A 22788-nucleotide genomic window follows, 5' to 3' on the forward strand; every position below is an offset into this window, starting at 1 on the left:
CCCCTAACCCCCTAACGGACCTAACCGTGTTTCTCACGCTCTGGGTTCTCAGGTTGGGAAGGGGTGTTTTTCCCACAGGTCACGTGTCGGCGCCAACTCACTATATTAAGGTGCGCGCTTATCTATGTCATATGATAAGATAACTATCTTTAGAATTCACGCGTTCTGTCTTCCCTGGGAAGACAGCGCACCTCGTGCCGGAGCCAGGTGAGTTCTATCTATTCCGGTCTTTCATCCACTCTTTATATTGGTAGTTATTTATGTATTGTACCTCGTTCTTTGGAAGCAAGGCGAGTAGTCTGATCGGCTTGTCAGATGCTCGATGTCCGAGGTCTTGGCCCTTATGACGTATGGCACCTGACGAGTCTTTAAAGACGAAAGGGCAGGCTCGGAGGTCCCCCCTCCCAGCCCTTGTGCCCCGTCGTCGAAACTACTCGCTTCGCTCGTAGTTTCTCCTCCGCCCCTAACCCTATTGTTGTCTCCAATTACGTGGATGGCATTATTGGTACTATTTTGGATGGAATTGCCTGGGCATTGGTGGCCTTTGGGAAACTCTGTTAAGTTTTGTCCCGCATTGTCACAGGCTGAAGCACCCACCATCGGGGATCCCGTCCTCATCCTCTGAGAAAAGGAAATCCCGGAGCCACGCCTTGAACCTATTCCATCTCCTTCCAAGTGTCATTCGAACAAAGAGAGAAGGGAGGTGGAGGTGGGAGGAAAGAAGCAATGCTGCTGCCTCGAGGGACTACAGCCCATGAACGGTCTGCACGGCGCTCGGCAATGACCCTTGTCCCAGCCAGGCGCTTCCGTGTGTATTTTTAGTCATTCCTCGACAAGTCATTTCGTGTGAGGGAAGGGGCCGGGTGTTTGGTCATGTTTCAGGTATTAGCTTCTGCAAGCCATCGACTTATCAATCAACTCTAACGGAGGTCGAGGCACTTACAAGTCGAGTGGGCCAGAAGAGGTCGCTTAATAGAATATCGAACCAAGTGATCGACATCAGCAGCACTCGACACAATATCCTAATCCTGAGTATGGCTTTGTCGCACACACATCCCACGTTTCTCATACACATATACCTTCTTGTCAAACTTGTAATTTCAGCGATTGATCTTCGTCAATTCAAACATCTTTCACAAAGTAAGGTCGACGTCAATGACATTAGCTATATTTGAAACACAGCATTTCGCTCATCTTCCAGCAAGTCGCTCGGTAATGTAAGCTCAGCATCCCTCGATCCCCGGATATTATAACAGTCCAAGTCCATTTCGTCATAGCTATCATAGTGAGCTTGAATACCAATAGGAACGTCATGATTTAATTCGTCGTCGACTTCGGGAGCACACTCTACTTCAGGGACAATTTGTACTCTTGTAAGCGGCAAGCGATTTTTGCCTATTGGCAGATCCAGAGGTTGATGTGGTCGCGATCCTAGTCGGTCCGCGAGATTTCCAAAACGTTTCTGCCAGGTGTCGTAGTCGGGAATCATTCCGAAGGGAAGTTGACGAGCACAAGCCATACAAGACAAAACAGACTGTATGCGAGGGATTCACGGTCGTCTCGGGGTGCAAGATCTATCCGGGTATAGCTCAATCACATGAGGAATATGAAAAGAGTGTAGTATAACATACCTATGCCGTGGTGTGCATTGATGCTTGCCCAGTCGGCGGCGCCAGACATCCATACCTTCTTCACGTTTCATGTTTTTCAGGTTCGAATAGCACGGGCCCGGTAAGGCCGAAGACGATGATACGACTTGGGTTGGATCTTTGAGAGAACGAAGGATATTGTGTGGTTTGACGTCGCGGTGCACAAAGCTACCAGAAAAAGACTTTCTGATCAGCAAAGATGAGTGAATATGGCCAATAGCACTCACCATGTGTTCTGTAACGCGTACAGAGGTCTTAACCAACGGCGTTCCACCCTCTTCTGCCAATCTGTTACATTCCACATCTGAATCCTTTCCAAGCAACTCCATCGCCATATATGCGGTAGACGACCGTAAGCGTAAACAGCTGTAATGGCTGGGTGTCCTTGAAAAAGTCGTATCACCCTACATTCATGTTCTAGAAAAGTCCGTTTGACGCGTCCAGGAACGCGCGATTTTTTGATACTTTTCGTGAGGGAATCTCAACCGTTTCGTGGACGGAACCCTGTTGCCAATAGTGAGTAGGAACGCGCCAATTTGATACATTAGCCAGCTCACACATACACCGTAACCTATAGGCCGGTAAGAGACTTCATAGACCAAAGAGATGCTTGTAGTCGGTGAGCTGACATCTGGCAGCGCGTAGTCACAGTCACAAACGTAACGCCTTCTGGGCGGGATAGTACGACGAATTTATGCATTATATTATTCCTTACCCCGAGTAATTTTGCATTTGCGTTGTGACTGTACCAGTCTCTACTATAGGAACATTTGTGCTGCAGTGGAAAGGTGTCAACGCACGTCTCATTACACAAGTCTGGGTAGCGAGCCAATCTCAGGTCGTCAAATTATACATATAAATTGATATTCCATAGCGTTATCACTAAAGTAGCATGATCCTTTCGTCGCTAGAGCAAAAGGGGCGGCGCGAAATCGAACAAGATATATGTCTGGATTTAAGAAGTAGGTAAGGCACAGCTTGATAGTACAGGCCCGGAAGCACCGTACTACAGATATATTCGCAGATGGTCTTAATTCGCCGCCGTCAAATCTTCTCAAAAAGCATTCTTCCTACTCTACATGTCAGGTTAGGTCAAGTCATAATTTGCATTTCCGGTCAGTTCAACGTTAGACAGCAAATGCGTGATTGACTAAAACGGCCGTCGGCGATGTTGGAAAAGATGGAGAAGGCCTTGGAGATAGGCGATAGTGAGCAAGGTCGTTTGGGGAAAAAAGTAAGGCTGATCGGAAGGAAATGAGTCAGAACCTCTACGATGATGAATTTCTACTCTTTTTACCGGTACGCTTACTGGTATTGCGTATTCCGAATGTCTGTGGTTCAATAACCTATCACTGAAGCAGCAAAGTTTCGCAAAGAACAATAATGGGTATGATTAAACAGGATACTCTACGCGGTGCTCAGATACTGGCGCGAACCGTAATGTACTTATACCTTCACTCGTTCTATGGAAGTAGTCTGATCCCTGAGATACTCGATAAATAATCAAAAATGACGCCATGGGCTAAAAGTGGACGCGTGTTTTAACTCCAGCACATCAGTCAAATTGAATCCTAAAGCTCACCTGCATAGGAACCCAAACTTGCGTCTCTATGTTCCCCAAAACACCTTGAGAATAACCCACAGCTGCAAGTACATCAATGACCACGACTAAGCTGGCTGATTCAATTAACACCGTCATTATACTGAGGTAAGGCATTTCATGGTTTTCTCCAAAAGCCTCGCGAGCAGCGCATCGATAACGGAGGATGAGGATGACAATGCACGCAGTGATCAAGGTGTTGAGAAAACCGGTTACGCTGTATTGGAACGGGGGGAGCGCATCTGAAAGTATTCCGCCGACGTTGAATGCAGCAAATCGAGCCACAACTATGGAACCGGTGACTTTGTGATGAAAAATTGAATATTGCACATCCAGATCATTTCAAGCAACTCACAAATCATCACGATATAGACAATCAATGGCATTACCCACAGTAAAGTGAACCAACGTCTCTGCGACTGTAATCCTCCACAAACAGTATAACACCTCCAGACCTGCATTCAAGGTCAGTAAATCAATCATGGAGTCCTAATTCGAAATTCTCACAAAGAGACCGTCTGTCGTAACATTGATTAACCACAAAGGAATAGTAAAAGGTCCAACGTATGGATTTCGTGGCAGCATATTCTGAAAGAAGCAGACATCATCTAATACACCGTTGAGCGTCGCAATAATGTCAACAACTTCCGTCGCGGTTGTCAGGACCAATGTGAAAATCACATATACGATCAACGCCTTGTTATTGTTGACTCGTGAGTGACCCCCGCTTTGCGAGTCTCGCCGTCGTAGGCCAAGATAGCAGGCATACCCAACGACTAGTAGAGCACCATATCCTATAGCAGATAAGATACAACCCACTATCCAAGATAGCCTAATTGCGTGGATGGTGCTTGGTAGAGAGGTTAGACAGTCGTCTTGACCCATGCCAAGCGAAAGTTGAAAAGACCAAGAACAGGAGGGACAACGTTTCCTGGTGATAGACCTGATGACTTGGTCAAGGTGATAGCAATCTCTGATCAGCAGCAGTGTGCACTTTATCATGAACAAGCAAAATATGACGTAGAACATCATTCACATCATTCACCTACATGTCTGGTAAAATGTAGTACAATATGAATCGGAATATGGGAGGTTGACGTTTGGCACCCCAACCAAAAACGCGACGGAGTGTTCATATCATTAATATTAAAGTACTGACGAGTCAGATCACGCTATTGAATTGAAGATGTTCAATTAGATAGTGAGGGACTAGGATGGTTTGTACTTACTTTTGTCGATCTTGAATCGCTCGTGGCTAACCCCGATACATCATCTTCATTAGTATCATTACGGTTACCATCCATCAATCTCTATGAAACATAGTTGTTTATTATTATATCCTCTCACCTCCGAACGAGGCGCATCGATAAGGTGGTTATTTCGGGACTGTGGATACCTTGTCGACAGCTCGGATAAGAGCTGTCCCGTTGCCCGTTTTCTCGCTTCCAGTCGATACTTTTGTGACGAGAAAGGCTAAACCGCTGGTGCCTTATAAAATACATGTGAATCATAAAAACTCATTATGTGAGGTACCTGTGTAGAGAGGGTGAATCGGTTACGGTCACTCTCGCCGACCATCTATCTCTTACGGAAAAGGATTCTACCACCTCGCCGACAGGATAAGGCGTTAAGGAAGCCGTGTTGGATTAGAAGGAGCAAGTCGGAGGAAACTCCTCCATGTTTGAATACGGCAAAGTGACAATGATGAGACTGGTACCTGCAAATGATCAAGGAATGTGCTTTGCACATTTGGAACTTGACTCACAGAGCATTACGAAGTAGACAGCTAACGGCGCTTCCCACAATAAAGTAGACCAATCTCTCTCTCTCTGTTCCTGTAGACCTTCACAAAGCGTATAATACCCCCAAACCTGCAACAACAGCGAGATCAATCACAGAATTCATACAAGTAATCCGAAATCTCCCTACAAAAAGGCCATCCGTCGTAATATTGGTTAACCAGAACAGAATCAAAAACCGTACGAGATACAGATTCGGCGGCTGTGAATTCTGAAAGAAGTTGGTAAAATCAAAACGCAGTCGAGCATCAACACGATTGGTCCCAGTAGTCAAGGCGAGTCTGAACACCACATACATGATCAACACCTTATTCCTCTTGTTGTTGACTCCTGTCGTGCTCTGCGAGCCTCGCTGTCATAGACCAACAAAACAAGCATGTCCGACGACAAATAGAGCACCGGATCCTATACCAGATAGGACACAACCCACGATCCAAGGTATCCTAACTGCGCGAGTGGTGTAGGGCAGAGAGCTGAAGCAGTTGACATTCGTACTAGGAAGGAAGGGAGGGATGAAAACTTCCTAGCAACGCTGATGCTGCATGAGCGTGAGTCGAGCCTGAGCTTCCATAGAATAACCCAGATAGAGGACGTGGCACAGCCGAACTTACCAAGGCTTGATAATCACCAATATGCTGCCAAATGCAAGTGAAAACGCATTATTATATATTACGCACAAACTCAGCTTTAGAATACTTTCAAAGTCTATAGTGACGTCACCCTCTCCTCCTTCCCTTTCCCTCCAAGTCAGTCTTCCTCAACCTTATACTCTTGGGCGTAATCTCCACCATTTCCTCCTCACTCATATAGCTCAACATTTCCTCCAAGCCCATGAACCTCGGCGACCCCAACACAAGCTTATCATCCGCCATCACCGTCCTAAAATTTGTCAATTGTTTTTTCAAACACGGATTGACATGCAACGTCTGTGGTTTGTTACATTCGCCTATGATCATTCCCGGGTATACTAAAATAAAGAAATAAATAAGAATAAGAAAGACGACGATGAAGAAACGCACCTTGAGTATTAGGTTCAATAAACATCACACCTCTCGCCTGTAACGGTGCCATAGCATACCCCGAACTCACACCATTCACCATCGAAACCAAACTCCCCTTGTCCCCTCTCCCCGTATTCGCAATCAATCCCTGCTTCACCGGCTCATACCCCTTGAAAATATGATTCAACGTCCCCTGCCCATGTACATCCGTCTTAAATTCTCCCGCCAAATACGACAGTAACCCTCTCGAAGGGATATGCACCGTGATTTTCACAAAATCGTCGGAAGACGGATCATATGAAACTAAAGTTCCTTTGCGGAGAGTGAGTTTTTCGACTACTGTCCCGGCATACTGTTCTTTGACGATGATGTTGCATTCTTCGACTGGTTCTAACCATTGTCCAGGATGTTCTTCATCACGGATAAATACCGCTTTCGGCGCCCCTACACAGAGTTCAAATCCTTCTCGACGAAGCGTCTCAAGTAAGACGCCGAGATGTAAGACGCCGCGACCGCGGATTTCGAGGGATTCGGCAGTGGGTCCGGGAAGGACTTTTAAAGCGATGTTGGTTTGGGATTCTTTGAGGAGACGTTGGCGGATGAGTTGGGAGGTAAGTTTTGTGCCTTCTTTTCCTGAAAAGGGCGAGTCGTTCGGGTGGATCATGATTGAAATTGTCGGCGGGTCTATCGGCGTCGTCTACTATGACATTAATATATGGGCGAAAATAGAAGGAGAGACATACGGGCAAGGGTTGAAGACCTTTCTCGTCCCATCCATCGGGACGAATGAGAGTCGCATTAACACCCACCACGACGTCCTCACTCAGCCCTTTAATCCCGGCAATAGACACGATTTCGCCCGCGCCAGCCACATCCCTCTCCTCCCTTTCCAATCCCTTCCTAATCAAAATCTTTTTCACTTTCCCTTCCCCAATTTTCTTTCCTTCCGAATCGATAGCCCAGATGGTATCATTGACCGCGAGAGTACCACTATGGATACGGCCGAGATGCAAAAGACCGAGGTATGGATCGTGTTCGAGTTGGACTGAGAGCATGGAGAAAGGATCGGTGGTAGGGAGATGAGTCGGGGCAGGGACGTGGGAGAGGATGAGGTCAAAGAGAGGTCCCATGGAGGTTGAGGAGGGAGTCATAGTGGTCGACGCCCAGCCCTGTTTTGCTGACGCGTAGAGCAGCGGATACTCGGCCTGTTCGTCTGTAGCACCCAGCGTAGCAAAAAGATCAAACAAATCACTTTCCACCTGAGGCACACGCGACGTCTGTCTATCGACTTTGTTCACAACCACCAATGGCCTACAAATAAATTCAGCAAAGGAGGTGAAGGACTGGTTAAAGCGCGCATTACCGTAAACCTCGACTGAGAGCTTTACTCAACACAAAGCGCGTCTGAGTCATTGGACCTTCGGTAGCATCGACAATCAACGCCACGCCGTCCACCATACTCATAATCCTCTCGACTTCTCCACCAAAATCCGCGTGTCCAGGCGTATCCACAATATTAATCAGATTTCCCTGAAAATTGATACTGGTACATTTGGACAAGATGGTGATGCCACGTTCGCGTTCGAGGTCATTGGAATCCATGACACGGGTGGCCAGAACATCGCCAGGAGAGGCGGAAGACGGAAGTTCGGAAGTGAGAGTGCCGGATTGCCGAAGGAGTTGGTCTACGAGGGTTGTTTTTCCATGATCAACTGGTGAAAGAAAATGAGAACAACTGTCACAACATTTGGGAGAAAGTTACCATGGGCGATGATGGCAATATTACGGATGCGTTCTGGAGAAAACGAAGTTGCGGTTGCAAACGAGCGGAAACGGAAGCTGCGAGGCAGGCGATGGCACTGCAAAACACTCCTCAGCATTCGCAACTAACTGACCGACGCGTCTACAAACGCACGCCGAAATTTACTTGACATCACGTGAACATGCCACTACATACGCAAACTCCTCCACTTTATGCAATCCCACCAGCGTATTCTCTCAAACCCTCCTTGAGCGGTTCAATTTGTGCCATGAGAAGCGCAAGTTTCGCTTTGAATTTCTGTACGAGGTCAAATCAATGTTACTATCCAACGAGCGAAAGATTATCGGTCTCACCTTGGTCGTGATTACATGTGTTCCTTCCTGAAGCGCAATATTGATCTCAATGGATTGCTCCGTAGCCTGGTCAAGTTATCAATGTTAGATATTCGGACTGAAAGACACTCACAAAAGCCCATATACTAGCAAGAACGCCAAAATTGCCACAAAGGTCATCGATATCAGGTTTGAACTTCTCGACGTCTGCCTGTATGGCTGCCAACGCCACCTGTTTACCGACCGTTTTGGCGAGCCCAGCTTGTGCTTCCTTAAGGTTGGCTAGTGCCTCTGGTGCAGATTTCGTAAACGCTGATTCGAAACTTTAATGTAGAGCACGCGCTTACCCTCTCGCTGACGCTTATACTTAATAAGGTACCCAGCTGGAATGGCGGCAACAAGCTAAGAAGAGACTGTAAGCAGGATGCAAATGGATCATAATGGGCTTTTACCTACAAACACGAAGATGGTAACACTCAACGCTGTAGAAGCGTCCTTGATCTAAACGAGGCAAAAGTCTTGAGTGAAACAGTGATTGGCGAGGCGATGAGCAACAATGTAACCTTGCCATTGAGACTGAACAAAAAAAAAGGTTTTCAGAACACACGAAGCCAATCCGTCGCACAGGACGCAATCAGCAATTTTATTTTGAAACTTTCTGATATCAGCCTCAAATTGTTTCGCATCTGTCGTTAGTTGTTGCCTCTGTTGCTCTAGGTAGTGCGTAAAATCTGTCGAGAATCGTCGAACGTCGTTTACAAATTCCTTGAATCCGTCTGCGACTCTTGTCGAGATAGCTATCGGACGTTTTTCCTGCGGGAAAGAAAATGGCCTCCTGAATACTACAGAAGTCAACTTCTTGGTTTACTTACCATGTAGGCTTTCAGCTCTCTTTGCGATCGCATCAAGTCAGCTGCGGAGTTGATATCTGCGATGAGCTCGAGATTGATACCATAGTCTGTGCAGGGTTATCGTCAGTACAAGCAGGGTTATAAGAGCATGGCTTGCCAGTTAATGCAGCCACAGTCTCTGACGCAAAATTCATCGATGATCGGACGGTCTCTTTCCAAGACTAATACGCACGAACGTTATACCGAGGTATGATGAAGCGTAGAAGACTCACTCACATCTATGAGCCTAACCCATCCGTGTACGTATCTCCTTTCGACCGCAGGAAAATCCTCACCATATCTCCCGACAAAACCAAGCAAATTATGGAAAACAACCCTAAAACCACCTTCGATGTCAACATCAACCGTCCTACGGATATCCCTGCACGCCTCGATAAACTTTGTCAATGTATCCGGGTTCTTCAGATATTCTGTCAAATCTTCTTGCTCTTTGATCTGAGCCTCTTCAGAAAGAGAATTCCACTCGGCCAACACGCTGGGCGCATTATCAAAAGAAGTCATAGGAGTGTCGGCAGTCATGCCAGAAGATCCGAAATGGGGTTGAGGTGTAAAGCGTGCTTCGACGGACACAGTGGTACATCCATTTTTAAATGGTCCGGGAAATCGAATCGGTACCCGGGCAACGTGCTTTAGAAGTTGAAACCCTTGGTTCTAAAGCGGCGCAGACTGTCGATTCACAATAGAAAAGGGCCGGACGTACGGTATCAATTCTGTAATGCTCAGTGCGAGTGGCAAGCTTCGGAGTGGCAGAAAGTTGGGAGGGTTCTCTAAGCACTCCAGATGTCGGATCTGCTGTCAAAGCTAGTGATGTTTTAAAAAAGATCATTCGCTAGGCTTCGCGATAGAATTGTCCAGTCCTTTGCTGGTGTTGCGTCGGAGTAATAAGGTGCGAAGAAGATATTCTTCCCAGTTCCTCGCAATACGACACGTTCGAAGGTCACGACGCTTGTAATTTCGTGTCTAATGCCCGCCGCTCACAAGTGCGAAGCGGTGGGTGGATGCTCCAAGAATTATTCGCCCGAAATTGACTTTCACCACTTGAACAAGCATCGTTTTTCACTATATACATACATCAATGCATCACAGCTGAGGAACATGCCCAGGACGTGGATCCATCAAAATCGTATCGCCAGAGATGCTCGTAGGTCCCACCCATGCAGGTGGAGGCATATACGCAGTAGCTGTAGGAGCTGGCAGTGGAAAAGCGGCCGATTCAGGTGGATCCTAGTTGACCAAAGCTAAGTAACTTCACAAACGAAAACAAGATAACATACATAAAACTTTTGGGATGGGAAAGCAGCAGCAAATGAACCTGAAAAAGGCTCGCCCATATTCGGGTTGAATGGCGTCGGAGCAAAGATCGCTGGTTCGACGGTTTGATTTGGATGGCCATGGTGGTTAAACGATGTCGGAGGATTTGTTGCTGATTCTGGGTTTTGGGGGCGGTCAAGGTGGTGGCGAAGGAAATAGACTAGGAGGCCTGCGATTAATGCTAAACCAAATACACCACCGACTACGCTTCCAGCAATTATCCCGGCATGTGAACTTGATCCAGAAGGTGGGATACTGGCGGCAGTACTAGTAGCACTGGAAGTCGAAGTGGCGCTCCTGCTTGGTTCCAAGGTCGAAGTAGATATTGCTAACGGAACGCCTGTAGATTCAGGACTCTCTGAAAGATACGATTAATAAAACAGATGTGAGAGTAGGAGAAGGATGTTTACGAGCAAGGTTTTGCGCCGCTGAGAGACTGAAATTGTTAGAAGTCAACTGCAAACAGTATCACAATCACTTCGAGACAACAAGTAGAAGACTATCGAGCTCACCTCGAGATCAGCATATGCCCATCCCGGAACCTTCACGTCAGGTGGAAGTGTTAACGGAAATCTGAAAAAGAAATATGTTTAATGCCAGTGTAGATGGCATAACATGGTGTTTAGGCTCACTGGGAAGTAGACGACAAAGTACAATTCATCGCAAATCGAGGCCAACTTCATATCTTCTCATCAGCACTCATTATCAAAATACAAAGCACTCAAACTCACCTGATCCACCCCGCGCCTTGACAAGCCGCACACGCACTCAACAAGGAGTAATACACAGTATTGCATTGACAGCTATTTTGAATTTCCGGACCGATATAATGAGCGCGTGCGGGAAGTTTTGGTATAAGGTAGACTTTCTCTTCATCAGCAAAAGGATTGGGTTAAGCAAGAGGAGGCTTACAGCCTTGATCAGCGCAGTCAACAGCTAAAGTAGTAGCAACTTCACAAGGACTTTTTCCAGCAGAGTTGAACGTCTAAAAAACCGTGTTTAGATAGGTAATCATCTTTACTAGCACTGTCGACTCTTTCTCTCACCCAATTCAATTCTGGAACATCACAAACAGCCGCCTCCGTAACACTCTGAGAAAGAGAAACCACCGGTAGTAATGCGACCACTGCCAGATAGACAACAGCAAGAGACATGATGGCGAAAGGAGAGAGAGGAGGAAAGGCCAAAGGAAACGTCAAATGCCTATGAAGGACTAGTTTCTCAGATGTGTTTCAGCCACAAATGGACAGCTAGTTGAACCATCAGGGTAGCCATACAGGCACATTCTCAAGCACGTTGCAACTTGCCACTGATACATTATGTCATTGATTATGAAAACCGTATTTCACGGATTTCCATGCTTAGGATGTGAGATAGAGTTGGGGCGTATTTTAGAATAATTGAGACTACGTTCAGCTGTACGAGGTGCACTCAAGCAGTATAAAAACGTCTGGAGGTGTTGATCAAGTAAATGGCAGTGCCTCATCAGGCCTCATCGCACAGCCGCAAACTGACCCTGCAAAGCGCAAACTGATTTGTATCACCGTCAAATTCGGGTTTAATTTGTACTGTTTCAAGCGATTATCGGTGATCGAAAATGTCAAGATGATGATTATGCGGCAGCGATGATTTGATAAGAAGTCTGGTGGAATGTATTCATGAATCCGTCTTCGACTGGGCATCATTTGATTACCATGACCAGTATTTACTAGTACATCGGTAAACTTACTTCCAAATCTTTATCCTCCAAGTGAGAGTCAGAAGAACTTCGTGTCTCTCCGTCATCGCTTGGCTCGAGTCCTAGAAGTAATTACTGCTCTCGCTTACCCCGACATAAATTTGTCGAAACAGCGCGATCGAAGTCCAGCGGAACGGGAGAGCAGCTTACCTGTAGCTTGAGAGAGCCCCAGTTTTGATGTAGAGCGTCCAAAAGTCATCTTCTCCATACAAGCAAGCAACCTGGATTACTTTGAGAAAGCCTTTAAATAGACCTAAAGTACAAAGATTGAAAGTGGAAGGTGTAAAAGACGCTGTCGGCCTATTTTCTTTCTTTTTCTTTTTTTCTAAAAAAAAAACAGCGCAGTCGATGCATGAAATTACCGTGACCGTTGACGACGGCACACCAGTATGTACTACCCGATATCATTCCACATAACAACCCATTTATAAAAACATCACTGAGTCCCGAGAACGTTTGTCTCATGGACAGCACCGAGGTAGTTTTGCGCTGGGAAAGTTGGCGTAGTTGACATACTACGCTGCACGCTAGGTTGCGGCGAAGATATCCTTAATGAAGTGGGTGAAGATACCCTTACGGAATTGCGTGCAGCTGGAGATTTTGAATAAGGTAAATAATGACCATGAGATGAAGTCGTGCTTGAATCAGATGGGTCCTAGATTGAAAAAAGTCAGCATCAAGTTGAGCGGTGTAAATCATATCCCAAGACTTACATAAATACTGAGTTTCTTGGGCTGGTAGCTACCGGGTTTCTCAACAGTCGAAGAATTGTCAGGTTGTTCGGGGTTGTTTTGAATTGCGGCGAATCGGGAAGCTCTTTGACGACGACGACGAATGTAGTATAATAAGATAGCCGCGATCAAGAATAGAGCGGCACCACCACCAGCGGCACTCCCAGCTATTATAACGGCTTGCGGATGGTCGGAAGAATCAAACAGGGGAACGATGGTACCGTTGGCGCTACTGGTTGTAGACGAAGGAATCCCAGTAGATGAAGAACTGCCCATAGATGTCGGGACAAATGTATGAGCGCTTACGGTTGTTGAAATACTTGATGTAGGAACACTTGAAGATGTACCGGATACAACAACGGAGGATTCAGGGGCACCTAGGCACCAATTACTCAAAAAGTATTTGAGGGATACAAAACCGACTCTTACCAGCTAATGGTCGAGCCACTTCAGGATCAAAGGTATTCGAAGTCAACTGCAAGTTATGTTACTATTTTGAAATTGATTTCTACAGGTGTGCAACGACTCACCTCCAGGTTGTTATACGCCCATGACGGGACTTTGACGCCAGCCGGAAGAGCTACAGGAAATCTAGAACAATTCATCAGTAAGCGATAGGCACAGTATATGGTCAAATTTACACCGAGAGAGATACTGAAGTACAGTTTTCCGAGTATTGATTGAAACTTTTGATCTATAAGCCGATTGTTTACACCGTTAACAAAAATGCCAACACTTACTCGAGCCACTTCTCTCCTTGGCAAGCAGCACAAGCACTCAACATTGAATACGTCACAGTGCTACATTGGCAAGCATCTGGAGACACCGAAGGTACGTATACTTGTCCTAGCGGAAGAGGAGCTATCGTCCATTCTAAAAATCATAGGCATTCATTCCTGCTGCACATTGAATAGCGCAAAACGTACCACTAGAGCCGGGCGTACATGCGCCTCCCAAAGCGGCAACCACTTGACAAGGACTACTTCCTGCTGAGTTGAAGGCCTGTACAATGAAATCGTGTAAGAGCTTTGTGGTTAGACGATGCGTGAAAAGCTCTCACCCAATCTACATCTGCTACATCACAGATAACGGGAGCAGAGACCTGGGAGAGAGCCACAGGTAAGAAAGCCACAACAAGGCAGCGTACGAAGAGAGCCATGGTGGGATAGGAGAGGGAGTAGGGAGTTCAGAACATCAAGGTGAAGAACTATGAGAAACGGGGGCAACCCCTGCAACTCCAGGTAAAACCGCGACGGGAAGGTATTCCAAGAGATACATAGTGAGGGTCGGTGGTGAACCGGGGTGGCTTGGGACATCAAATTGATATCCCGCATCAGCGTTGGAGGTTGCGACCAATCACCGAAGGCTATATTGATCGTGTTGAACGACAATCTAACCAGGGTAGGATCATTTTTGTACCTCATATGTAAGATGTAAGAACGCGACGATTATTATCAGTTATTCGTAGTTCTTAGCGTATAAAGCGCCATAGCTGACACCTGTTACCTTGGAAAACATGAGCAGATCGTGGAGATGAAGAACTAAATTCTGTAGCGAGTGCCAAGTTGAACTTGGTGCTATGGAGCACATTTTGACAGAGTCCAACGCTGCCGAGTGTGAGGAGATATGGGCGGGCAAAATATGGTCTGAAAAGGGAGAGTGCTGGATGCCCCCGGGATAATAAGGGAATTTCAAGGTATAAGTTTTGATCACAAAAAGCGAAGATGTACACAGCTCGATGAAGGAAAACCGCCTATATCACGCTGATACTAAATAGACTCACGTGATAAGAAATTGGGATGCGAGGAGAAGTCATTTCAAGCAGCTCTCAGTAACGAACTGGCATCTAGCTAGTAGATGAAATTTAAAGTATTCCAATCAACATCACTTATAAATTTTGAGAAGATCTACCTGGGTTTCTAGCTTTCAAATGCTTTCTCACAGACAGAATCCGACACGTCATGGACCCGATGTGGGGGGCATACAGGGTTTTTCCCAGGGATAGCTTATAACTGGTCCGTTAAACGACACGACGTCTGGCAGACCCGAGGAACTAACCCCTGCTTTGCGGACATAGCAGAGTAATTCGCGACGTCACATCTCTCCTATCAATCAATTCACCCCATCGACTCCCTAAGGGTCCCCCCATGTGAACTGCCTTTCGGAGTAAGCGCTGAGGCAAGCCAAGACAGGACAACGAGGATCCGATCAGCGCTAGTATTGAGACCAGCCTAAGAGACAGTTGCAGCTTGGTTGCAGCCATACGTGGGGATTTCACAAAAGGATTGGGCGTTCGGTCGTTGGGTATAATGTTGTTGTTTTGATTCAAGCAGAACTCGAGAAGCAAGTCCTGAGCAGTGCCAAGAGAAGATCAACGGCGGGACCGGGGTCGATGGCAGGGGGTTCTTTTCAAATCTAGTAGAGTAGCTCGAAGACATAGCTCAAAAGCTCAGTCCGAATTACCGTGAGCGATGATAGTGATGTTGCGAAGTGACGGTGTCGAAGAGGATGACCAAATAGCGTCATGTAGAACAGACAGTACTGAACCACATCCCCAGATGGCGCTTAGTATTGACGTGTCGCGTCTCGTGCCAATTGACTGGCGCTGTCATCAACATCAAGTTATATATAAGCTTTCAATTATATCAAGAAAGTGACATCGATTCATAGCTGTTCTTACAACATGAACATTTTCTCCAATAGTTATATTTTAAAAGTTTCAATAAAGTAGAACAGCGGTTCATTTTAATTACGCCTACACAAAAATCCGGTTCCTGCGATTAGCGCTTATATATCGCATTTTTTCTAACTTCAAGGTATCGAAAAATATTTTTGCAAACATAGTCTTCTGGTTATACACCTTCAATAGAAACCTACCTTCAAGAACTGGAAATATTCGTTAAGCCTATGAAACTGGAGTTTGCTTCTAGCTATGCATTCGAAGCGGCCTCCAAGTATTATCTCATAGTAAAAGTAGCGACATAACAATTCCAGTATGTTGAGCAGGGGTACTTGTTTGTCTTCAGTACTGTATGATCAAGCAATCTATACGACTTTGAATTTGATGCGAGCTTTCCACATCGGCCGAGCTACGAGCTTCAGCTTACTTAAGTATAAACTATTTTTAGTCTTGCAGTCGGCCGATGCTACGTTGCAGTACGTTGCCTGGGAAATTTGGACTTCCTGCCAATAAGATCGCTTGCTGATAATCAATACCGTATTGAACCCCATGACGAAATAAGGAAGTATGAAAATCTTATCGATTGCTCATTGATTTATCCTTTCGTTCGCAGATCAAGCCCATATTTCTGGTCATTTGTTCTCGTGAAGAATCATAAAGTCAAAGCTAGAAGCAGCCAGATTGGTTCCATGAACTGCCCCCGCATGGCCTCATGCTCACTGACCTCCGAACATGCGGTTCAACTGTATCACACTGTCGAGACGGTGTGCAACGTGTTTATTTCTGGTATCAGCAAGGGAATAGAAGGTTGTTTCTACATGGCAGCACGAAAAAATAGCACGTGGCACACTAAGTTTATCGACCGAGCGCAATGGGCTTCACCTAGCATCTGCTGGTATGACCTTGGTTGTCTTCTTGGCGTCCATAGTTCATCCGAGCTACGCCCTGTGAATGGACCCGCGTGACTGGTCACGAAAATATTCAACTTTCCATTGGGTTCTTCGCCCCACTCACAACTTCGTTCATACAATACGCCTACGAGTATCCATGCTGTCCTTGAGTCGCGTTTGACAACTTTTTTTTTTTGGATCTCATCCTCTTACTATTTAAGCTCACTCTCCTTTCGTTCCTTTGAATCTAATAACCTCCTGGTTTTCTATTCGCCACCTCAACTGCAAGCCAGTCATGAAGTCAGCTTTCACAGCACTCCTCCTCTCCGCACTATGGGTCCCCGCTCTCTCGATATCATATTCTCTCAGGGACACCGTCACCGGCTCTGGTTTCTTCGATTTCTTCGAGTTCCAGGCTATCTCTGACCCTACACACGGACGAGTGTAAGTTACCTATTTCTGTCTCTCGGAGATCGGAGTGCTCAACCCTGACTGTTGATTAATAGAAACTACGTCGATGCGAACACGGCTCGGTCCAGGGGCCTAGCCGTCGCGCAAAGCTCTAACAGCTTTATTCTACGCGCAGACTCCAATAATGTGTTGAACCCCGGTGGTGCGGGAAGAGATTCCGTTAGGGTTCGATCGAGGAACACTTACTCTCATCATGTCGCTGTGTACGTATATTCCATGTGGTTTGGGAGTCGTACTAAATCAAATCTCAAATTAGATTTGATATCCATCACATGCCAGAAGGATGCGGGTTCGTCTTTCGATCTTGACTGTATATGTGTATCTGAGATACAATCAGGACATGGCCGGCGGTGTGGGAAACCCAGGAATCTATCTGGCCCAATGGCGTATGTATCACAATAAGTTTTACCGCTTCTGCATTAATGCTAACATTGAATGCTGATTCTCCCAGGGTGAAGTCGACATCGTCGAAGGCGTGAACAACCAATCACCAAATGCGGCAACACTCCACACCAACCAAGGTCAATATACGCCATATTTATCCTACGTATTGACACTCATAATATGATCTCTCATAGGATGCACGATGCCTTCTTCAAGGCAACAAACTGGGTACGCGCCTGATTGCCAATTATTCATTCAAAGACGTTCAATAACAAGTTACCCTCTATAGACAATCCACGCAACTTGATTGTAATGTAGCAGTCAACGGTAACTCTGGCTGTGGAGTTAGGTTCCCTACTTCCAATAGCTTCGGACCGTCTTTCAACAGCAATGGTGGTGGATGGTACGTACCCCCTACACGTTGTAGTAAATTAACAATGACCTTTGAGTGATAGGTTTGCCATGGAACGTTCCTCCACCAATATAAAAGTCTTCTTCTGGCCACGCAATTCTGGCTCAGTCCCCAACGAAGTCAGGAACGGAGCTGGAAGCGTCAATCCCGATAATTGGGTGAGATATACTTGTTGAAATGCTCACGGATGTCTTGATTGATGTGATGCGTTAAAGGGAACTCCTATTGCCAACTTCCCGAATAGTCAGTGCAATTTGGATTCACATTTCAGTGCCCATAATATCATCATCAACCTGACTTTCTGTAAGCGTTTTATTTTCGTACTCAGTTCATTATCTCACCTTGGTCATTTTTAGGCGGTGACTGGGCTGGCAGTGTTTACGGTCAAAGCGGCTGCCCGGGTTCTTGTGTTGGTGAGTTACACAGTTGGGTGATCATGTTAAAAAGAAGCTCATAGACGTTTGTTGGATAGACTTTGTCAACAACAACCCCGGTTCCTTCCGAAACGCCTTCTTTGACTTGGGCTCGATCCGCGTTTATCAGTGAATGGCTTAAATTATTTATTATGAATATCACGAAAACTTAGCCTATGACTTGTTCTTTTTTCATTTTGGGATTTTCTTCAAGGCCCGATTCTCGTGAGAGACCCTACATCGAAGTTCAAGTTTCAAGTTCATCTACGCGAGTTAATGAGACCATAAACTTGAATGTTCAAGACCTCAGTGAAACGAATTCTGCATCGCATCATCGTCGTGGACATGCTCGCCGAAGTTTCGACAAAATTATGAGGTTCTTCAAATGATTTGAAGAACATATATATCCTTTGAGAACTGAGATTTTCGTAAGTCTTGAGTTACATTTGAGTTTTAAGATAGTGCTTAACTGAATCTCTTCGCCGTCCACTGTTTGCTTAAGAGATCAGTGATTCAAATAGATTTTATAGATGCAGGCCTTCGATCTTTTTAGCTATATTTTCCTCTAAAGCCATGGATCGCTTTGGGGACCGTATGCAATTGGACAACTTTTCTCCCTACAGATAGACTTCTTTCGGACCGTGAACGTTTGTTACAATTTCCGGATTTTGGACTATTATGATCGCTATAGATTATCTTATCGCTACTGTTTCATTCGCCAATCTTCATGTTCGCATAAACCCGTTCTGACCGAGAACCTTGATTTTATTCCGATTATCCGAAGACAAGTTCGTTCACAGCTCTTGGTTAAACCGGTATTCCTAAGATGAATATTTTGACTTTGTTCCAATCCGGCTTTATCATTAATAACTTGTTCCAACAAGAAAAGCAAAGGGTATCAAATATACGAATTTTAGAATAGTAGTATATCAGCACGAAAAAAGAAGGATCCAATCAATGCACGATCTCAACAACGATCTGTTGACCAGGAATACCCAAAGGATGCGAACCATCATCCCGAACTGTGATAGCCACTGTGCCACCACATACCGTTTCATGTTGCAGATTGGTCGATTTGGTCGATGACAAGGTCTTCGGAGGCGATAACGCACATTTACAACCATACTTGACTCGGACTTGTGTATCCGTGTCGGCATATTTGTAGGGCTTGTCGTACCTGCATTAGGGTGATAAGGAGTAGCACTGAATTAGCGAAAGCGGAAGACTGACTTGAAAGGAATCTTGACGATCTTTAGGAGATCTCTTGTGACCATTTTTGCGCGTTTAGTGTGGTCAATGGTGTCACAATAGACAATGGAATGACATCCGGAGAAGTTGCATCGGGAGTTGGACAAAGTGGCTGTCTTGATAGCTTCATAAAGTGAGCCCGCTTTCTGGTATTGAAGAGAAACAGCTTTGGTGGCCTTTTATAGCAGGAAACATGAACGTTAAATAAACCAAGGAAGGTTTCATGTACACTCACTGTGGCCGGTACGCTCTGTTTCGAAACCTTGCGCGGTGTATTTCGCGTTTCCTCGATTTTTCGTTTTGCGGTTTGAGGCGGAGGCATCTTAAGTTGGGTTTGAATCGAGGAAGTCGAGTTCAAAGACGCCAGTTGTGCCGTCAAAGCACGTTTCTTGTCATGAAATCGTTTTCTTGCTTTTGCACGACAATGTTCACAAGACTTTCTGGAGTCGTGATACGGGACGTCGAGGCGTTTGCATTGGGAGCACGCTTTGTAGGTCGGAGGGTTAGGATCATCGTTTTCCATGATTGTGGTGTGCGCTTAATCGACGGGGAGATGTTACGGTCAAAAGCGACTAATTATAACGGGCGTTTCCTGTCACGTGAGCGTGACATATGGCGCTTTCGTGCACGATTAAGTAGACTTGTAATTTATTTATTGATGCTACTGGACTGTCCATCCAACCAGTTCGCAACAAGCGTGCGCCTGGACATGTATTTTTAGTTTTGATGGTAGTTATTACCGTAAGTATCGAGATATTCTTTTGGCGAAACGAATGGTATAATCTTCTTCAATCCAGTGTAACCAACGGCCAGCAATAGCATCATTCTATCCAACAATGACCACTCTATACGAGACCAAACTGTGTTGATACTGTGGCATACTCGGATCGGAGGCGCTTGGACTCAATGTGTCGGCGGCATTGACCCCCTGTTATATGCCGTGCATTAAACCTGGACTCGAGCGTGCACAAGAGCCACTCGAATTTGGTGTGCGAGGATCAACGACGATGCGCCCGCGCATGTATAAATGGCCTATTTCACAAAGTGACCCGGTCCCCCAGTATGCATGTCTTCTCCAATTCCTAAAGATGACTTTCCCGACGAGATGTATTTACCCCCCGAAGTCAGTTCGCTTGGGGAAATCATTCCCCTGCAAGAGGCAAGGTACGCGAGTCGATATGCATAACGTGAATGGATAACTGACATACGTCAATATTAGACTTGTAAAGGCGATGCCGGGAGATCGGATCCGCTGCCAATGGGTGGGATGCGGCAAGGAATTTGAGGCGGAAAAACTTGCGATGGAGTATCACATTGTTACCGAGCATTTGAGTGAAGACAGAGAGAGGTGGAGGGAGATCAAGAATTTAAAAAAGAAAAAGGACAAAGAGATTGAGAAAGAGGAGGTGGCGGTGGAGGAGGATGAGGAGGCGGAGGAAATTGATGAGGATGAGGAGGTGGTGGAGACAGACGAAGATGAAGAGGTGGTGGAGACAGACAAAGGTGAGGACTCAGAGGAAAATCCGACGGAAGAAAAGGCGGAGAAGACAGAAAAGTCGCCAGAGCCATTCGGTACCGAGTGTTTGTGGATGGTCAACAACCGAGTTCCGTGCAAGGACATTCGAAAGCCGGGAAGGGAAGCCAAACCGCCGAAAATATACTCGGTCATTAGTTTCCAGAAGCACATTGGTGCGCATTTGCACCTAGAAGGCCTGCCTTCGCCTTATACTAAGGAGTGCAAGTACTGTGATTACTTGTACATTGACCGGGGAAGCGGAAAGCGTCATTTAAAGGAATGCATTGGATATGAACGCAGGCGCAAAAGGGCCAAATTCAGCCACGACGATGAAGACTCTGATTCGGAAGAGGATGAGGATGAGACGGACTCGGACTCGTCATGTGATCTTGTTTATCTTGGTTTCTACTAGAGCACCCATAGTTTCTCCTTCTCCTACTTACCACTACCTCTCTTTCTCTTTCTCTGTCGCAAAACTCGAGAATCAATTCTTGTAATCCAAAATTCAATATGGCTACTTTCCTCCGCCGCTTCGCAACCACCGCATCTGCGGGCAAAAACATGTACATTTTCCTTGCTGCGTCTACCTTGCCAGCCTACGCCATTCTGAACGAAAACTCACCCAAAGATACCGAAAACAGGGCAAACGTATATGTACGTCGTTTTATGTCTTTTGACGCGTTTCCTCTGAGCGTCTTTTTTCAGTTCGACATCGCCATGAACCAAAAGCCGAGCGGTCGTATTGTCTTCAAGCTCTATGACAATGACGTTCCAAAAACCGCGAAGAACTTCCGTGAGCTTGCTACGGGACGACATGGCTTTGGCTACGCTGGCAGTCCATTCCACCGTATCATCCCTGCAGTGCGTCATACCTTCCATCGCGTACAGTCGTTCGACTCACGTTTTGTCTTGTAGTTCATGCTTCAAGGTGGTGATTTCACGCACCGAAATGGAACGGGCGGCAAGTCCATTTACGGAGAGAAGTTTGCAGGTATATCTCCTCGCGTTCTCATAGCTTCAATACCACTCATGTTTCCTAGACGAAAACTTCATCCACAAGCACACCAAACCTGGTCTCCTCTCCATGGCCAACGCTGGAAAGAACACGAATGGTTCTCAATTCTTCATCACAACCGTCCAGACTCCATGGGTGCGTGTGCTGTATACTCTAACTTCGACTCCAAACTGACTATAGAGAATATAGCTGGATGGCAAACACGTCGTTTTCGGCGAAGTAGTCGAAGGAATGGATGTTGTCAAAGCAATTGAAGCTCAAGGGTCAGTGAGCGGTACACCCAAAGCTGCAGTCACTATCACCTCTTCTGGCGAAGTGGAACCTACGCAGTGACGAATACAACTATTACAGTGATGATGGTATTCGCATAAAATGATCTTATAATGCATAGTCGTCAATCCATAACTTGTTCTAGATTCTGAAATGTGTTGCGACAATGTTGAGTTCGAATGTGTTGCCCCATTTGTGGCACCCGTTCTCGACCGACGGACCGTTCAGGGCCGATCAATGATTGATGAGTTGGCTAAATTGGCGCCTCCGCCAGGCCTCTGCTAGCAGGAATCGGGGTTGTCCTTTACGAGTGCGGGGATGCTTCCCCGTTGATGCGAGTAGCATGGGCCGAGGTTCATCTGTTTCTGCCCTATTCGCCGACGTCTCTGGTCGATTTCGGCTTTTCGTTGCTTCAATTCGTGCTGGGTACCATGTGGAAGACGTGATTCATGACTCGTCTATCGTATATCACCCCGGAACTCCCTGAAGGCCGAACCTAGACCGAATAATATAGGCATTCCGCATTCAAATTAGTTCAGTTTCACTCATTTCATCAGCGCTGATGGTGCGTACCTTTGCAAACTTTGTTCTAACTCTGAAATCCTGGAATGAATCCCCAAAGAAACTTCAGGGACGGATGCTTTAAATACTGAAT

At 46.0% G+C, this 22788-nt stretch overlaps 10 protein-coding genes across 10 annotated transcripts; 3 read left to right on the forward strand and 7 right to left on the reverse strand.

Moving 5' to 3' along the window:
* Nucleotides 1-1165: 1165 nt before the first annotated feature.
* AGABI2DRAFT_122849 (hypothetical protein) lies at nt 1166-1519 on the reverse strand (the record flags this gene model as incomplete). The annotated part of the gene is made up of 1 exon (XM_006456913.1): nt 1166-1519. One exon carries the CDS (start codon nt 1517-1519, stop codon nt 1166-1168), a length of 354 nt encoding a protein of 117 aa, XP_006456976.1.
* A 172-nt stretch (nt 1520-1691) lies between these two features.
* Nucleotides 1692-4134, reverse strand: AGABI2DRAFT_122850 (hypothetical protein; the record flags this gene model as incomplete). The annotated part of the gene is made up of 6 exons (XM_006456914.1): nt 1692-1817; nt 1877-2053; nt 2115-2153; nt 3232-3551; nt 3605-3704; nt 3757-4134. The coding sequence occupies 6 exons, from the start codon at nt 4132-4134 to the stop codon at nt 1692-1694; spliced, it is 1140 nt and encodes a 379-aa protein (XP_006456977.1).
* A 1560-nt stretch (nt 4135-5694) lies between these two features.
* Nucleotides 5695-7953, reverse strand: AGABI2DRAFT_212218 (hypothetical protein). The gene is made up of 5 exons (XM_006456915.1): nt 7812-7953; nt 7413-7761; nt 6793-7360; nt 6068-6746; nt 5695-6015 (listed from the first exon to the last, which is right to left on the reverse strand). The coding sequence occupies exons 1-5, from the start codon at nt 7927-7929 to the stop codon at nt 5765-5767; spliced, it is 1965 nt and encodes a 654-aa protein (XP_006456978.1). The 5' UTR covers nt 7930-7953; the 3' UTR covers nt 5695-5764.
* Nucleotides 7954-8021: 68 nt separating this feature from the next.
* On the reverse strand, nt 8022-9586 carry AGABI2DRAFT_188742 (hypothetical protein; the record flags this gene model as incomplete). The annotated part of the gene is made up of 9 exons (XM_006456916.1): nt 9271-9586; nt 9152-9215; nt 9016-9101; nt 8774-8956; nt 8600-8644; nt 8491-8545; nt 8277-8434; nt 8165-8230; nt 8022-8108 (listed from the first exon to the last, which is right to left on the reverse strand). The coding sequence occupies exons 1-9, from the start codon at nt 9571-9573 to the stop codon at nt 8022-8024; spliced, it is 1047 nt and encodes a 348-aa protein (XP_006456979.1). The 5' UTR covers nt 9574-9586.
* A 548-nt stretch (nt 9587-10134) lies between these two features.
* Nucleotides 10135-11519, reverse strand: AGABI2DRAFT_122852 (hypothetical protein; the record flags this gene model as incomplete). Its single annotated transcript, XM_006456917.1, has 8 exons — nt 10135-10278; nt 10329-10723; nt 10776-10821; nt 10878-10938; nt 10998-11042; nt 11097-11229; nt 11278-11350; nt 11412-11519. 8 exons carry the CDS (start codon nt 11517-11519, stop codon nt 10135-10137), a joined length of 1005 nt encoding a protein of 334 aa, XP_006456980.1.
* Nucleotides 11520-12539: 1020 nt separating this feature from the next.
* On the reverse strand, nt 12540-13993 carry AGABI2DRAFT_122853 (hypothetical protein; the record flags this gene model as incomplete). Its single annotated transcript, XM_006456918.1, has 8 exons — nt 12540-12758; nt 12817-13211; nt 13264-13309; nt 13365-13425; nt 13476-13520; nt 13575-13707; nt 13761-13836; nt 13895-13993. The coding sequence occupies 8 exons, from the start codon at nt 13991-13993 to the stop codon at nt 12540-12542; spliced, it is 1074 nt and encodes a 357-aa protein (XP_006456981.1).
* Nucleotides 13994-16670: 2677 nt separating this feature from the next.
* Nucleotides 16671-18275, forward strand: AGABI2DRAFT_195916 (hypothetical protein). Its single transcript, XM_006456919.1, has 11 exons — nt 16671-16848; nt 16911-17078; nt 17132-17164; nt 17213-17261; nt 17327-17396; nt 17454-17487; nt 17549-17662; nt 17715-17829; nt 17887-17974; nt 18028-18084; nt 18144-18275. Exons 1-11 carry the CDS (start codon nt 16700-16702, stop codon nt 18215-18217), a joined length of 951 nt encoding a protein of 316 aa, XP_006456982.1. The 5' UTR covers nt 16671-16699; the 3' UTR covers nt 18218-18275.
* Nucleotides 18276-18933: 658 nt separating this feature from the next.
* Nucleotides 18934-19871, reverse strand: AGABI2DRAFT_195917 (hypothetical protein). Its single transcript, XM_006456920.1, has 3 exons — nt 19568-19871; nt 19315-19508; nt 18934-19261 (listed from the first exon to the last, which is right to left on the reverse strand). The coding sequence occupies exons 1-3, from the start codon at nt 19853-19855 to the stop codon at nt 19039-19041; spliced, it is 705 nt and encodes a 234-aa protein (XP_006456983.1). The 5' UTR covers nt 19856-19871; the 3' UTR covers nt 18934-19038.
* Nucleotides 19872-20398: 527 nt separating this feature from the next.
* On the forward strand, nt 20399-21260 carry AGABI2DRAFT_122856 (hypothetical protein; the record flags this gene model as incomplete). The annotated part of the gene is made up of 2 exons (XM_006456921.1): nt 20399-20496; nt 20552-21260. 2 exons carry the CDS (start codon nt 20399-20401, stop codon nt 21258-21260), a joined length of 807 nt encoding a protein of 268 aa, XP_006456984.1.
* AGABI2DRAFT_139562 (hypothetical protein) lies at nt 21257-22344 on the forward strand. Its single transcript, XM_006456922.1, has 6 exons — nt 21257-21411; nt 21490-21502; nt 21554-21709; nt 21764-21839; nt 21889-21998; nt 22053-22344. The coding sequence occupies exons 1-6, from the start codon at nt 21359-21361 to the stop codon at nt 22194-22196; spliced, it is 552 nt and encodes a 183-aa protein (XP_006456985.1). The 5' UTR covers nt 21257-21358; the 3' UTR covers nt 22197-22344.
* Nucleotides 22345-22788: the final 444 nt, after the last annotated feature.

Source organism: Agaricus bisporus, assembly GCF_000300575.1.
Source record: "Agaricus bisporus var. bisporus H97 unplaced genomic scaffold AGABI2scaffold_15, whole genome shotgun sequence".
NCBI lineage: Eukaryota > Fungi > Basidiomycota > Agaricomycetes > Agaricales > Agaricaceae > Agaricus > Agaricus bisporus.

What these genes read in the sequence shown, in the direction of transcription:
- AGABI2DRAFT_212218 (XM_006456915.1), bottom strand. Translation starts at nt 7,929, where the DNA reads ATGCTGAGGAGTGTTTTGCAGTGCCATCGCCTGCCTCGCAGCTTCCGT. An exon ending in TATTGCCATCATCGCCCATG is followed by an intron (nt 7,762 to 7,811) that starts GTAACTTTCTCC and finishes TTCTTTCACCAG; the next exon opens with TTGATCATGGAAAAACAACC. An exon ending in AAGGTCTTCAACCCTTGCCC is followed by an intron (nt 6,747 to 6,792) that starts GTATGTCTCTCC and finishes ATGTCATAGTAG; the next exon opens with ACGACGCCGATAGACCCGCC.
- AGABI2DRAFT_195916 (XM_006456919.1), top strand. Translation starts at nt 16,700, where the DNA reads ATGAAGTCAGCTTTCACAGCACTCCTCCTCTCCGCACTATGGGTCCCC. An exon ending in GCGTCAATCCCGATAATTGG is followed by an intron (nt 17,830 to 17,886) that starts GTGAGATATACT and finishes GATGCGTTAAAG; the next exon opens with GGAACTCCTATTGCCAACTT. An exon ending in CTGCCCGGGTTCTTGTGTTG is followed by an intron (nt 18,085 to 18,143) that starts GTGAGTTACACA and finishes TTTGTTGGATAG; the next exon opens with ACTTTGTCAACAACAACCCC.
- AGABI2DRAFT_195917 (XM_006456920.1), bottom strand. Translation starts at nt 19,855, where the DNA reads ATGGAAAACGATGATCCTAACCCTCCGACCTACAAAGCGTGCTCCCAA. An exon ending in AACAGAGCGTACCGGCCACA is followed by an intron (nt 19,509 to 19,567) that starts GTGAGTGTACAT and finishes CTGCTATAAAAG; the next exon opens with GCCACCAAAGCTGTTTCTCT. An exon ending in ATCGTCAAGATTCCTTTCAA is followed by an intron (nt 19,262 to 19,314) that starts GTCAGTCTTCCG and finishes ACCCTAATGCAG; the next exon opens with GTACGACAAGCCCTACAAAT.
- AGABI2DRAFT_139562 (XM_006456922.1), top strand. Translation starts at nt 21,359, where the DNA reads ATGGCTACTTTCCTCCGCCGCTTCGCAACCACCGCATCTGCGGGCAAA. An exon ending in TCCACCGTATCATCCCTGCA is followed by an intron (nt 21,710 to 21,763) that starts GTGCGTCATACC and finishes TTTGTCTTGTAG; the next exon opens with TTCATGCTTCAAGGTGGTGA. An exon ending in CAACCGTCCAGACTCCATGG is followed by an intron (nt 21,999 to 22,052) that starts GTGCGTGTGCTG and finishes TAGAGAATATAG; the next exon opens with CTGGATGGCAAACACGTCGT.